At 32.6% G+C, this 15345-nt stretch overlaps 1 protein-coding gene across 4 annotated transcripts in view; it reads left to right on the top strand.

Annotated features, from left to right (window-relative positions):
• Nucleotides 1–15345, top strand: part of LRBA (LPS responsive beige-like anchor protein) — a 710247-nt gene that overhangs the window by 113575 nt on the left and 581327 nt on the right. For all 4 annotated transcript variants that reach the window (XM_046655938.1, XM_046655936.1, XM_046655939.1 and 1 more), the window contains exons 10-16: nt 3009–3206; nt 3388–3521; nt 5252–5360; nt 5647–5799; nt 9510–9678; nt 12211–12290; nt 13607–13669. In XM_046655938.1, coding sequence (XP_046511894.1) covers nt 3009–3206; nt 3388–3521; nt 5252–5360; nt 5647–5799; nt 9510–9678; nt 12211–12290; nt 13607–13669 — 906 coding nt within the window. The remainder of the gene's footprint in view (nt 1–3008; nt 3207–3387; nt 3522–5251; nt 5361–5646; nt 5800–9509; nt 9679–12210; nt 12291–13606; nt 13670–15345) is intronic.

Genomic DNA, 15345 nt, shown 5'->3' with positions numbered 1-15345 from the left:
TTAAGGAAGTAGAAAAGGAAAAGCAAATGAAATCCAAGGTTAGCAGAGGAAAGGAAGTGATAAAGATTAGAGCAGAAATATGTCTCTTGTATGCAGCATATACATGGATCTTGTTTTTTTATCCAGTTGGCCACCCTATGGCATTTCATTGGAGCATTTAATCCATTGACATTTAAAGTAGCTATTGATAAATATGTATTTATTGCCATTTTGTCACTTTTTCCTTATTTTTGGGTGTTTTAGTAGTTCTGCTCAGTTCCTTTTTTTTTCTCTTGCTCTCTTCACTTGTGGTTTGATGGCTATCTTTAGTAATATGTTTGATTTCTTTTGTCTTACTTTTTTTCCTGCTTGCTATAGGTTTCTGGTTTGTGGTTACCATGAGGATCCTATTTAATATACTATGCATGTAACAGTCTATATTGAGTAGATAGACTCTTTAGCTTGACCTCTTTCTAAAAGCTCTACTTTTTCACCTCCCTCCTCCCACATTATGTTTTTCACATCATATATAGTCTTTTGTTTAGTGTGTGTCTATCCATTACCCTCTTATCATTGAAATAGGTAATTTTAGTACATTTGTCTTTTAACCTTCGTATTACCTTCACAGGTAGTTGATCTGTTGCCTTTACTATGCTTTTACCCTACAAGTGATTTTATTGCCTGTCTTTTGCCCACTCTCACTGCATCTATACTACGTGTGTACTGATTGTCTTAGCCAGAGCTAAATTAGTCAAGAAAAAGAAATAAACATCATCCAAATTGAAAAGGATGAATGGAAATTATCTCTGTCTGCAGATGTCATGATCTTTTATGTAAAAAACCCTAAGGATTTCATAAAAAACTATTAGAACCAAAAAACAAGTTCAGCAAACTTGTGGGATAGAAATCAACGAAAGTCACTTGCGTTTCTATACGCTAACAGTGAACAATCTGAAAGGAAAATAAGACAACAATCCTATTTAAAATAGCATAAAAAGGAATACTTAGGAATAAACTTAACCAATGATGCATAAGATCTGTACACTGAAAAGTACAAAACCTTGCTGAAAGAAATTAAAGAAGACATAAATAAATGGAAAGACATCCCATGTTCATGGATTGAAAGACTTAATATTGTTAAAAAATGCATCTTACTCAAAGCAATGTACAAATTCAATACAATTACTATCAAAATCCCAATGACATTTTTTTGTACAAATAGAAAAACCAACCTAAAATTCATATGGAATCTTAGGGGTCTCAGTTTAGAATTTCAACACATATTACAAAACTACAGTAATCAAAACATCATGGTACTTGCATAAAGATAGACACACTGACTAATGGAACAGAACAGAATCCAGAAATAAACCTTTGCATTTATGGTCAAATGATCTTCTGCAAGGATACAAAGACCATGCAATGGTGAAAGGTTACTCTCTTCAACAGAGTGTTTTGAAAAGTGTATATCCACATGGAAAAGATGAAGCTGGATTCTTACCTTATACCAAAATTAACTCAAAATGAATTAAAGACTTAAACATAAGACCTAAACCATGAAACTCCTACATGAAAACAGAGGAAAAGCTTCATGATATTTAGTTTGGCAATGATTTCTTGGATATGACACTAAAAACACAGGCAATAAAGGCAAAAATAGACAAATGGGACTTCATTGAGCTTGAAATCTTTTGTGCATTAAAACATTTGTGCATCAAGGAACGGAGTGAAAAGGCAACCTATGAAATGGGAGATAATATTTTGAGCCATATGTCTGATAAAGGATTAACATCCAGACTATATAAAGAATTACAAGTCAAAAACAACAAAAGCAAGTAACTCATTCAAAAGTGGGCAAAGGACTTGAATAGACATTTCTTCAAAGAAGATATACATACAAATGGCCAACAAGCGTATGAAAAGAGGCTGAACATGACTAATCATCAGAAAAGTGCAAATCAGAACCGCAGTAGATATCACCTCACACCCATTAGTATGGTTGTATTAGAAAAAACCTCAGAAAATAACAATGTTGGCCAGGGTGTTGAGAAATTAGTACCCATATGCACGGTCTGTGGGAATGTAAAATAGTGCAGCCTCTGTGGAAAACAGTATGACGGTTCTTCAATAAATTAAAAATAGAATTACCATATGATTGAGCAGTGTTACTTCTTTGTATATATCCAAAAGAATTGAAAGCAGACTCTGAAAGAGATATTTGTGCACCCATGTTCATTGCAGTATTATTCACAACAGCCAAGAGGTTGAAGCAACCTAATTGTCCATGGATGGGTAAATAAACAAAATGTGGTATATTCATACAATGGAGTATTATTTCTCTTTAAAAAAGAAGGAAATCCTGTCACATACTGTAACCTTGTGACACAAGAATCTTCTTGTGACTTTATGTCAGTCATAGAAAGAAATGCTCTATGATTCCACTTAGGTGAATTATATGAAGTACTCAACCTCATAGAATCAAAACGTAGAATGGTGGTTGCCAGTGGATAGGGGAGGTGGAAATGAGATGTTCAATGGGTACAGAATTTCAGTTTTTCAAGATATGTAAGTCCTAGAGAGTTGTTGTACCACAATGTGCATATAGTTAACACTACTGTACTTTTAAAAATGTTTAAGATGGTGAATTTTGGGTTATGTGCTTTTTACCACAAGTGGGAAAAAAAGACAAAAATACAATGAAAAAAGACAAAATACACTCTTTACCACAAGTGGAAAAAAAAAGACAAAATACAATGAAAAAAGACAAAATACACTATATAGGACACTAAATTTAACATTTTTTAAATGTAACCTTTTAATGTCAAGTTGACTTGATTTCCATTATATCTTTAAAATAAATTCAATCCTCTTTAGAAATAATTAAATGTGCGGGGTTCCTCTCATTTAATATTGTTGGGAAAATGATCAGTTGTACATCTCCTTAAATTTTCATATCTGTGGTGATTTGTATCTAGATTTTATTTTTGTGACCTACTGTCTTAACTGTTCTACTTTTTATTAATTCTTAGGGTACATTTAAATTCAAAGCAGAAAGTGACCTGTTCCTTGCTGAGCATCACAAACTTTTATTGTACGATGGCAAGCTCTCTAGTGCCATTGCGTTCACATACAATCCACGTGCTACAGATGCCCAGCTCTGTCTTGAATCATCCCCTAAGGACAACCCTTCGATTTTTGTTCATTCACCGCATGCACTCATGCTCCAGGTACTAGCTATAATCTTTTAAGAATATTTTTAATGGTAAATTTTGATGTATTGTTGAGACATATTTGATAGCTTCTATTAAACACATGAAATGTAATATTTTATTGTTTCTGTTATGCTTTACTTTTTAATTTTTTTGGAAAATAAGTCATTGGAATCTTTACTGTCTTCTATTTTATAAGGATGTGAAAGCAGTTTTAACACATTCCATACAAAGTGCTATGCATTCCATTGGAGGAGTACAAGTGCTGTTTCCACTTTTTGCACAGTTGGATTATAGGCAATATTTATCTGATGAGGTTGACTTGAGTATATGGTGAGTACCTTTGGTCTTTTCCTTTAATTTGGTATGAGAATTACTTTCATCACTGTTGAGCTGCAGTGTTTTTTTCTGCCTTTTAAATTTGTCATAGGGTTGAAAGAATTTAAAGAAATTTGTGAACTATAATGTTGTTACAAATTCATATCAATAATAATAGTATTAATTTAAATTCTTACTTTGCAGTAGAAAATCTGGAAGTTCTAAAAAACAAAATTGTTTTTGAATAAAGTTAAAAATAGTGATAGTGGATTTATCAAAAATGAATACATTTGTCTAAATTCTAATTTAAAAATATTTTAAATTGTTTGGCAGTGATTTAATATGGGAATTTGGTTTTTCATATTTAATTATTATTGATTGCATGTGAATAATTGAAATCTAAAATTTTTGATGATATTATATGATAGGTGATTTAGTGGATTTTTAAAATTTTTATTTGATGGTATATTTGGCACGTTTGTCTTCTCTGTTGTAGTGTTGAGTCTAAAAAAGTCAGAGACATGAATTCTAGGACAAGTTATAAAACGTTGGAGAGGATATCAAAATGAATTTTTCATGGCTGTATATTCTAGTGAAACTATAGTAAAATATTTATGTTTAATTTATTATTTGAGTAATTTAAATATTTTCCATTCTCCCTTTAAAAATTATCTGTTTACTACTTTTATACGTAACTTGAAGTATGTTATCAATCTCTATATTTAATAATGTAATAATTTTCTTGAGATTATTTTCAGGAAACAAAATGGCTTATTTTTTAAAGGAATGGGATCAAATGTAGTATTTATTGACTATATTAAAAAAATTAAAATATAATTATCCTTGACATGTTACTACTTCATAAAATATTTTTGTATCCTGGTCTAAAACCTTTGTAACAGGGCTCAGTTATTTTTTTTCTTGGTTATCTTTTTTTCAAATTTATTTTTCATCCTCTTTATTGGAACTGCTGACAGTTAAAAGTACTTTTATGGAGGAGGTTGGCTGGCAGTTATGCTCTATGTTTCTTTGTGGGACTCTCTCAGGCCCTTTGAGAAGGAGGTAACAGCTGACATCATTCCATTCCATTTTAAGTATCTCTTAAAAGTTTTGAGGATGGGAGCATGACTGTGGCCCCTATTCATTTTAAGTCTTCTCAACTGACTGTGAATTACTATTTTCCTATTGGAATAATAAACTAAATTCTTTTGAGGATTTCATTTTGTCTCCCCCTCTACTTTCTTATTTTCCCCTTTATGAACACTCTGTTCCATTCAAACTAGACCAGTCTGGAACCCTAACACATTTTGAGGAGTTCTACCCTAGTCTGTTTGCTCCACCTGTGTTTTCCCTGGTTGTCTGCTAACCCTCCAAAATTGAATATACTTGCTGATCTAAGTTACATCTATTCTTTAAGGCTTTAATATACTTATGTTAGCCTTTTATTACTTGTTTTTGGACATTGTTAATTTTTCTCTGTTTTGTCCATATTTGTCATATTGTTTCTAAGTAATTCACTTATTTGTATGTTTGTGATAAAGTATATGAAATAAATATTTGAGTAAATCCTTGTCTTACTTTAAAATTCTAGTCCTGAAATAATATTGGAGGCAGTTTTAGTAGAACTTCAATTTCCTTGAAATTGAGAACTTTTTATTAAGATGAATGAAAGACTGCATCTATCTAACCTGTTGTTTTTTAATAGAATATGTTTTTTTAAACCATTGTCTTTTTGCTTATTACAGTTCAACTTTGCTGGCTTTTATCATGGAGTTGTTGAAGAACTCAATTGCTATGCAGGAGCAGATGCTTGCCTGCAAGGGCTTTTTGGTAATAGGATATAGTCTTGAAAAGGTGAAGTATGAAATGCTTTCCATTTTTGATTCTTAATTTGCAGGCCATGAACTTGGTCTCCTAAGTGTTTGAGAAATTCTCTTATGTAAAATTACCTAAATTTAGAATAACCTTTTGTTGTTTACCTTGCCCCCATTGCTTTATTAGAGAAATGTGATATTGAGTCTCATGGCATCTTTGACTTTGAGCATAGTTTGTTGGCCAACTTTTTTCTTGTATTGACAGCCTTTAATTTATTTACCTTGCCTTTTATTGATAGTGACCTTTGAAATACCTTTCTTCGCAGTCTTCCAAATCCCATGTCAGCAGAGCAGTACTTGAACTTTGTCTTGCATTTTCAAAATATCTGAGTAATCTGCAGAATGGGATGCCCCTACTCAAGCAATTGTGTGATCACATTCTTCTTAACCCAGCTATATGGATTCATACCCCAGCCAAGGTAGTATATATATTGCTTTTGTTTTACTGTCTTCGCTAAGTTTTTGTGCTTGAGGAGAGTGATAATTGTGAGGATTTTCTTTTATATGCTATTATATATGATATAAGTGTATTGCATGTTTTGATTAAGTATACTTTTAATCTTTTTAGGTAAATTTGCAAGTCAGTATCTCTCTCCCTCTCCCTACCTCTCCTCCTTCCTCTCAGTAGTTTTAGAAAACAGAGCTATACTTTTTATTTTTTGTTGTTAAATCAAATAAAATTTTACTTGAGAGAGACTTTGATTTACTAAATATAAATCAAAGTTGGACAGTTCCAATGTAAATATAATTTTTTCTATGAACTATAGCTCTGTTCTATTGCAGATATACATACATACATATGTATGCATACATATGTATGTATACATTATGTAAATATGTATATTTTTTCATCCCTTAACTAACCACACTCACTCTCCCTCTTCCTTACACACATACTCCTTTCAACAACATGATGAACTCATGATGAAATAGTGGAAATGTCATCCTTTTTGAAGCTTCCATGACATACTGGTCTCATTTAATCATTTTAATTTCACATTAACTCAAATTAGTAAATAAAATTATATTTGTACACAGTAATTTATTTAGTATTATAACAACAAACTAATTATGTCTAAGTGAACATAATTGAATTTGTGATAAAGTATATAAATAAAACCTTTGATAAATCTCAGTGTTGTTTTAAATTATCCTAAAAATATTAATAGTGGTAGTGTTAAGTAGAACTTGAAACAGAAATTTTTATTAAATTGTGTAATTGTCTTATCTGTAGCTTTTATTAGAAGTTGTATTATTTCAAACCCATTTATTATTTCTTCTTACTCTCTTCTTTTTGGTCCACTTGCAGTGTTTATCGTTATTTAGGTTGGAATAGCACATACTTATTCTAGTTGTCAGAAAAAAATTTCTGCAGACTTTTTTGCTATTCTAGAGTCATAGTATCTTATTTTCAGCTGTCTTTTCAGACGTTAAAGAGAAAAACAGCTGCTGACTCTGATTGCCATTTGGAAATAATCAAAGGAGGCAGCTGGAGGTTGTAGCTTTTTATCTTTGGGTTCAAATTTGACCTCTTTCTCTTCTATGACCCTCAGTCTTATTTCTTTTTAAGGATTGTTTCAAATTACTTTTTAAACCTTTTGCTAGACACTTTTTGTCTTATGAAGCAGCATATTTGTAAGGCTTTGGGTCTCTTTTGATGTAGTCAAAAAGCCTCTTAGTAGATACTTAGTTGTGGGGAAATATTTAAAAAATTTTATTATATCATTTCCTTAAGGTCTTAGTATTATTACATTTGATTTCTTAACTTTTCCTTGTTAATAATTTTCTTTAATTTCCTCTTTAGAATTTGCAATTGATTTGGTAACATTAAACTTTCCTCTGTTTCAGCCGTCTGCTTTGTGTATCCATGAGGGGTTGTAGCTACTTTTATTTTATTTTCAAGGTAGTTACAACAAAGGGCAGATTCAAAGTTTGTTTGGCCACAAGGTCATACAGTTTGGGGCAGGGGGAGCTTTTTAAGAAAAAGAATATGACATAATACATATAAAATTAGGTAATGGTTTCCCACTGTTTTCAGAATAGTCTCTTTTCTAATGTTAAGTTTTCATGCCAATTCTCCTTTTTAGGCTTTCCAGCTTAAACACTCAGTTATCCTCAATGGCTAGACAGGTATCAAAAGGTTATCTTAGAGCAGTGGTTCTCAGTCTTGCTTGTTGATAAAATCAGTGGGGAGAAGTTATTTCAAAAAAACAGAAACAGAATCCCATGTCCTCTACCCTAGATTCTGATTTAATGGGTCTGGGACAGGGCCCAGACATCAGTATTTTTTAAAAATGTTTTTCAGGCATTTTATTGCACAGTCACAATTGAAGACCATCATTCTAGATCTAGGAAAAAATTTTGTGTCATCTACCATTTTTCCTGTCTAAAATTTCCTCTTTTGTTCTGTCTACCTATCCTACTACTTATCTTCAAAGCCTATCTTAATACCTACTTTATTAGTGAAGCTTTTCTTGATTCTTTTAGATTATCCTATAATAATTTCTCTGCCTTCTGAATTCATAGTATTTAATAGTTCTGTGCCACTCATTTTGCAACATATTGCTGTGTGTCTTTTCTTATGTTTCTTACGTTTCAGTAGGCGTCTACTGCTTTTTCAGTAGGCGTCTTTGCTTTTTCACTTAAATTTGTGTGTATTTTTCATCTTCTCAACTGGATTTCAGCCACTGAGGGACAGTGTGTATGCCATTGTAGTTCCATAATACAGCACTATGCATGCAGGTGGAAGTCAGTATTTTCTGAATGACCAAAATAGCATGGTTATGAATTTGAATCATGTCATAGAAAGTGTTATATAGCCTCAATGACAAACAGGGCCTATCCATTTGAAGAGCAGTAGCTACATCAAAATAGTGTTATTTTTCAGCAAATCAGTAGATTATAGCATATGTATAGTTTTCTAAACTACAATCATCTTCTAAGCCTCAATTTTAAGGAGTTCAGTATCTGTTACTCTTTGCCATAGATAGTTGCTGATTGACTCCTTAATTCATTTAGTCTTGATTATTTATTTATAGGAAATCTGGAAGATAGGCACCTAATTTTTGCTCTCTAAAGATATCGCCAGGTGACACTGGGGTATCTTGTAGGGTTGAACATGAAAATGCCGTCAATGTTCAGGAAGGTAACATAAATATTTTATTATAAATGATCAGGAGTAGTTTGGGAAAGTACATATGCCCTACTTAAAGTTGTTCAGTTTATAAAATATATCCACTAGCAATGAAATTAAAAATTCTTGATTTTGACATGAGAGTAGAGCAAAAGCTGTCTTTCTTTTTTGGTGCTATAAGTACTACAATATAGTTCTTAGTAAATTTTAGAGCCATAATTTCACTGAAATTTTGTGTTAAGATGAAATGTACAGGGTGGAGCAGCACTTATATTCTTTTTCTTACATATTAAGAGCTTGTATTTTGAAGTTAATAAGTTTTTAGGTGTTTATTTAAGACTGCTTATTTAGAAATAAGACTAGTAGAATTCTTTCCTAATTGAGGGACAGAGCTGATAAACATGTTTAGAGACTGTATTGTTATGATTACAATCATTGTAGTAATGAGCTATTATAGCAGAATTCTGCTTTTCTAATATTTCTTAAGGTAGGCTTTACATGTTTTTGTATGGTTTTCTTTCTTTTAACTTATTCCTACTTTTGATCTTTTGAGTTACTCCTACTTCCTTTTTCTTTTGTTTTGGAGTTATTCTAGCTTCTGATTTTCTGCAAAACAGAGAAAATTCTTGCTTTTTAGAACAACTGTGCACAGCATAAGTAGTAAGTTTATTATAAAGAATTGATGCATGCTCATGAATAATTGCTGATTGCTAAATAGGAATCACTTTTTTCCATGGAATAGTGCTATAAAAATTTGATATAATTGGGACAGGTTACTTTATAATGCTACTGTAAAAAAAAGTTTATTTGGTTTAGTTTTATAAGAAGTGTGTGCTCTTTGCATGTCTATCAGTGGATGTGTGTTACCTCTTAACTTGGATGTTATCAAGCTCAGCATCTTAATTTTTGAAACAAGTATGGTCCATATAAAGTAGCCTGAGGGTATAACTGGAAATGGAGGTAAACGTCTTTAAGCTCTTCATTTTGATTCTCTAGGTTCAGATGACACTCTATACTTACCTGTCCACGGAGTTCATTGGTACAGTCAACATATATAATACCATTCGGAGAGTTGGAACAGTGCTTCTCATCATGCATACACTGAAGTACTACTACTGGGCAGTGAATCCTCAGGATCGAAGTGGTATTACCCCAAAAGGATTAGGTATACCATCTCTTTCTATATATTATCTCAAACATATGGCAAATCAGGATTTTCTTCTTTCTTTTTTTTTGTTTTAATCAATGCTATTACATTACTCTGGAAGTTTTAAAAATCTTATTATGGCAAAATTTTATTTTAATCTTGTTGATAATTTTGATAGTTTCTTCTAAATTGTGGTTGCCAGAGGTTAATAACTTGCTACTTCTATAGAAGAATGCTACTTTTGCTGGTATGAGCTATTTGGGGCACAAATATGACTGGAATGATTGTGTTAAGGCACTGAAAATGAGAAGAAATTCTTTATTAGCAGCTGGTATTGATGCTGAGGCCAATTGTTACAACCAGAGTCATTAAAAAAAGTGTCTTTTGAGAGATGGAGATTTCTTGCAGAAGTAGAGAGTATCTGCTTCTAATAACTAATATAATGAAACCACAAAATTTTGGTATTATTTTCCTGTATAAAATTCAGTATTATTTTCCTGTATAATCAGGACTACATTACTGGAAGGATAATACTCATTCATCATGTCAACAGTTTATGGAAGAGGTAAAAATAAAAATTTTGACCAAAGGGTGGCTCTTTTGATTGCAAGTATTGCAAAACCTTTTTCAAACTGGCTTCCATCATAAAAGGGAGTTGATCAGCTCATATAAACTTGCAGTTTCAGTAGAACTTGGTACAGCGGTTCAGAATATGGCCCTCAGACCCGATTTATCTCTCCATTTCCCATTTCTTCTGTATTGGCTCTTGTCATATATTCTCTCCCTTTGTAGTAGCAAGCAGCCACTCTACCTTCACATCCTCACAACTTTAAGTCCAGCAAAAGAGCAGCTGCTTATAACGAGCAATTCCAGCAAAAGTCTCTTTATTGCTCTTTGGCTCTGATTGCATCATGTGCCCATCTGTGTGGCAGGTATTCTTCAGACTGCCCAGACATGGAGGCCCCTCTACCTCCAAAATTCATGATCTTAGAGTGAGGATGGGTTCAGTCCTTTGATAAAAATTGAGGGCTATTGCTTGAAATCAGGAAATAGGTGCTGGAGAGTCATACAACATACATTCTGATTGTACTCTATGGCTTTGGCTGTTCAGTGATTTACGAAGACAAGGTTTCATATTTGTACAATCCTTCTTAAAGTCTCTTTCAAAATAAATGATTTTTTTCTCAGAGAATATGCTATTTATAATTTAGAAAGCTGTGAGGACACAGGGAGTTTATACTATCTGTTTAAGCTGGCAAGGTTGTGTCAGATCTAGAACTAGGCCATAATTTCCCAGTGTCTATTTCATGGTGCTCTAGGTGTCTCTTGTATTGTCCTGGGTGTTAGTATATATTCTGGCCATGATTTTATAACTGATTAGTGGCTCTGGGGAAATCTCATACTTCAAGTGAGAGAACTGGACAAACTTTGTGAGTCTTTTCTAACTCTGTAACCTATTCTTTTTCTAGGCATTGTCATGTGGAACAAATTTTAAACAATTTTCTTCCTATTTTAATTGATCTGTTGCAGGTCATGGTGGTCCTATGCTTTGGTGGTCTAGGAACTAACTGTAAATAATGATTAGTAAGGGGAAAAATTGGAGAAAATGTGAGGCAAACAGGTATCTAACTTAGGATCTTAGAACAATGGGTGTTTGGTTTCAAAAGCTTTCCACTTGGGAATTATATGTTTGAGACATGAAAATTGACTTTAATGTGAGCCATGTGTGACCGAGGACTTTTTCAAGAAGAGATGGAGATGTCAGAGGCAGTCAACGTAATGTTTCCCTTCTTCCTGAACGATACTTTGTTGAGGTGTACTTTTTGAGATTTTTCTATTATCTTACACAATGGTAACAGTAGAAAAAAGTTTTTTCATACTAAATTTCACTTTATTTAAAGTTTAGATTTTCCTTTGCTTTTTCCTTTGTAAATTTATGTTGCAATAGTAACATTCTCAGAGTCTTGTAAAACAAAATATAAGTGCATATTATTATTGAGTACAAATTTTATTTACCTCATTTTTATGTTTTGTAATTCCTTTGACCTTATTCAAAAACAAAAGTCTTTATTGTAGTTTAAACATAAACCTTTTTTTTTTGGTGAGGAAGCTTGGCCCTGATCTGACATCCATTGCCAATCTTCCTCTTTTTGCTTGAGAAAGATTGTCCCTGAGCTAACATCTGTGCCAGTCTTCCTCTGTTGTGTATGTGGGATGCCACCACAACATGGCTTGATGAGCAGTGTGTAGGTCTGTGCCTGGGATCTGAACCTGCCAACTCTGGGCCACCAAAGTGGAGTGCATGAACTTAACCACTATGCCACCAGGCTGGCTCCTCAACATAATCCATTTTGTACATTTGGATGTGGTGTGAGGTTGCATGTGAGTTTGAATGCTTGTCTTTCTAGAGACATGAAACTCTTTAGGAGACTGAGCTTTACGTTTCTCAATAAATAAGTGGAAGAACTATTGGGAGTAAGAGTTTTCTATTTAGCTTTGAGGTCTTTGAAAAACTAAATCTGTGTGTATATATGTTTGTTTTGTTTAAAGATGGACCACGACCTAATCAAAAAGAAATACTTTCTCTACGAGCATTCTTGTTAATGTTCATTAAGCAATTAGTGATGAAGGTGAGTTTATATTTCTTATCCTATAGCATGTGTGGATTGTAACTTATAATTTCACGTAAAGTACAGTCTCTGTTTACTTACTCTTTGCTCTGTCACTAGAGTTATGCACTGGAAAATAACTTTAAAAGATATTTGTTTCCTTGTTTGGTTTTTGTTCTTTCTTGGGCTTATATGGATATATGTTATTGCAGAATTGGAGACTGATGATTGTAATATATGTTATATGAATTTCTGTAGGAGTTCAAGTGTATTCATTGTTTCATTCAGCAAATATTTTCTGAGCTTCTATTACTTCTAATGTTCTTGGCACTGGTGATACAGTAGTCAACAAAGCTCCTCAAGGAGATTTCATTTTTAGGAGGCTCCTTGTAACTGACATTGAGATTTTGAGAAATAATTTTCCTGTATAAATGCACCAGGTGGGTGTAGCAGCCTTTAGAAATGATTTCATTTTGTCCCTTATCATTCTACTATTGGTAAAGTAAAATTTAATATTATTTTTAAGGAAGATGTTTTGGTTTTATAAGATGGCAGTATTCATTGCCAATAATTTATTTGATATTTTCCTGTATCATTTTATTTCTTATGTTTTACACTTTAATGCTTTATTAGCTGTCACATAATATTATGGTAAGTGGGCCTAACTTTTAGTATGTCTTTCAGACTCAGGTACCTTGTTTCCATTTATTAAAAAATTTATCCCTTGAATTGTCTATTTTTCTATTTTCCTAGTATGTTTTTATTTGTTTCCTAATTCTTTCGTATTCTTCTTTTTTGAAATTGCAGCTTGTTTTATTATTAATAAATTGAAAGAGTAGGTTGAAAATTTTCATACTTAAGTTTATATTTGAAAGTGCAGTGTTTTTCCCAGTGAAATTACTACTGTTTTTAGTACTTGACATTTTAACTTGGTAATTTTAGAAACTGTTCAGTTTACTCTCCAAATTTAATAGAAAAAATAAATAGAAAAGTTGTCTTCTGTATTAGAGAAGTGATAGCTGTGGATAATATGTTTTTATTTATCACTAATTATTATTTTTGCTCACTTCAGGACTCTGTGGCTTTCTGAAATGGGTCATCATATTATATAAGGTGCTGAAACAGGGTACTGATGTCAGACCTCTTTTGACTTCCACATAGCCTTGAATACTGCATGTCTTTAGTGCTTACCTCAATTTTTATTTTAAATTTAGATTCTGTATTATCTTTTTATACTTATAGGAACTGACTAAGTCAACAAATCTATGTATATAATTTCCTTTCTTAAAAAAGTGTTTTTAATGTAACTATAAGATAGTTGTATTATGTTTTTAAAGGATTCTGGAGTAAAGGAAGATGAACTACAGGCCATTCTTAATTACCTACTCACTATGCATGAGGTAACGTTTGAATTTTATATTTTGGGATTTTATTTCTTGACGCTGTATTTTGGGCTTTTTTTTAAAGGAAAAACGGTTAAATAAATATTTCATTAATGATATAACTATAATGGGGAGTAAATGTATGTAAGAATTAAATCTTAGCAACCCTCATTTAAAATGATTAAATATGGGGCCGGCTCTGTGGCCGAGTGGTTAAGTTCGCGCGCTCCGCTGCGGGGGCCCAGGGTTCGGATCCTGGACGCGGACATGGCACTGCTTGTCAGGCCACGTGGAGGCGGCGTCCCACATCCCACAACTAGTAGGATCTGCAGCTAAGATACACAACTATGTACGGGGGGTTTGGGAAGATAAAGCAGGGGGAAAAAAAAAAAGCAGTTGTTAGCTCAGGTGCCAATCTTTAAAAAATAAAAAAAACAAAACATAAAATGATTAAATATGATTGGATATTTAAATTCATAATACAATCTTACCACTGATTTTGCATATTCAAATAGTATTAAATTAACTCATTTGTAAGGGGATATAAAATTATGTGGTTGAAAAAGAGGTTGAAAAATAAATTGGTTGAAATGCCCTGGGGTTTTTTCTTTATTTTTTATCACTGGGAAAATGTAATATGTGCCAGATGTAATCTGACTAAATAATCTGATTTAATGTTTTTTAAATAAGTAAAATTTGGAAATGGGTGGAATTTCAAATAAAGCTCAACATTTTAAATGATAATTTACATTTCTATGTTATAATTCACGTCCTGTGAGTTAATAAATATCTGTTACAGTGTGAAATAGTACTTTCTTTAATCATTAATAAATGAGAGATGTTGTTTTGACTTATGTTAATTGGAGCAGAAAAGAATGTATTAAATTTCTTGACTGGATCACATTTGACTCAAACATTACTGATTTTGTTTGCTTTTTCCTCTTGAGTCGGGTGTTCTATTATATTTTTAGATTTTTCTGACTGGATGTAGTAGTTGAAGATTTTCAATTGAATTTCCTAGTAGCCTGTTATATGTGATTTTGTTTTTTGTTAATCCTAAGGGACTGAAGTACTTCATAAGAGAGAAGCTGGAAGTCACAGTGATCTTCTGTATTCTCTGAATCTATTAAATCAAAAATCTTTGAGGTCCTTCAGATAACACTTTTGCAAAGGCTCAGTGCCCTATCTCTAGATCGTTTACTTAGCATATTGAGAATTAGGTGTTCAGGTACTGCCTCGGCAAAAATTAAAACAGTGAGTGAAAATCTCGAGGCAGGGCAAAGGAGATAACCAGCTGCTGCTTCACTTTTACCTCTTTGGGTCAGTGTCTCCCAGATAGGCCCTACTGATATGTAAAGGTTTTGAAGGGTTTTCCTGAAATTCTTGTTCTATTTCAGAACTCATATATGCTCCTGTGCTCTTCTGTAAATGTTATCAAGTTATACCATATATAGTAGTATGTCAACTCAATAAACATTTATTAATCATCTCTATTTTCAATCCTGACATCAGATAATAGATGAGAACTATCCAGTTACCATTTTCCAAAAAGTCTTCTCTTGAAACTAGTTTCTTGAGAGGCTCAGTGAAGAAGATGGTCCATGTAAAAGAAGTTTAGGGAATGGTACATAATATGTTGCCCCCAACACTATGACCAGATTCACAACATATATTAGCATATTAAAGGCTCTAAT

The sequence above is a fragment of the Equus quagga genome, chromosome 3 (genome assembly GCF_021613505.1).
Source record: "Equus quagga isolate Etosha38 chromosome 3, UCLA_HA_Equagga_1.0, whole genome shotgun sequence".
NCBI classification, from domain to species: domain Eukaryota; kingdom Metazoa; phylum Chordata; class Mammalia; order Perissodactyla; family Equidae; genus Equus; species Equus quagga.
This window is presented reverse-complemented; position numbering and strand designations above follow the sequence as displayed.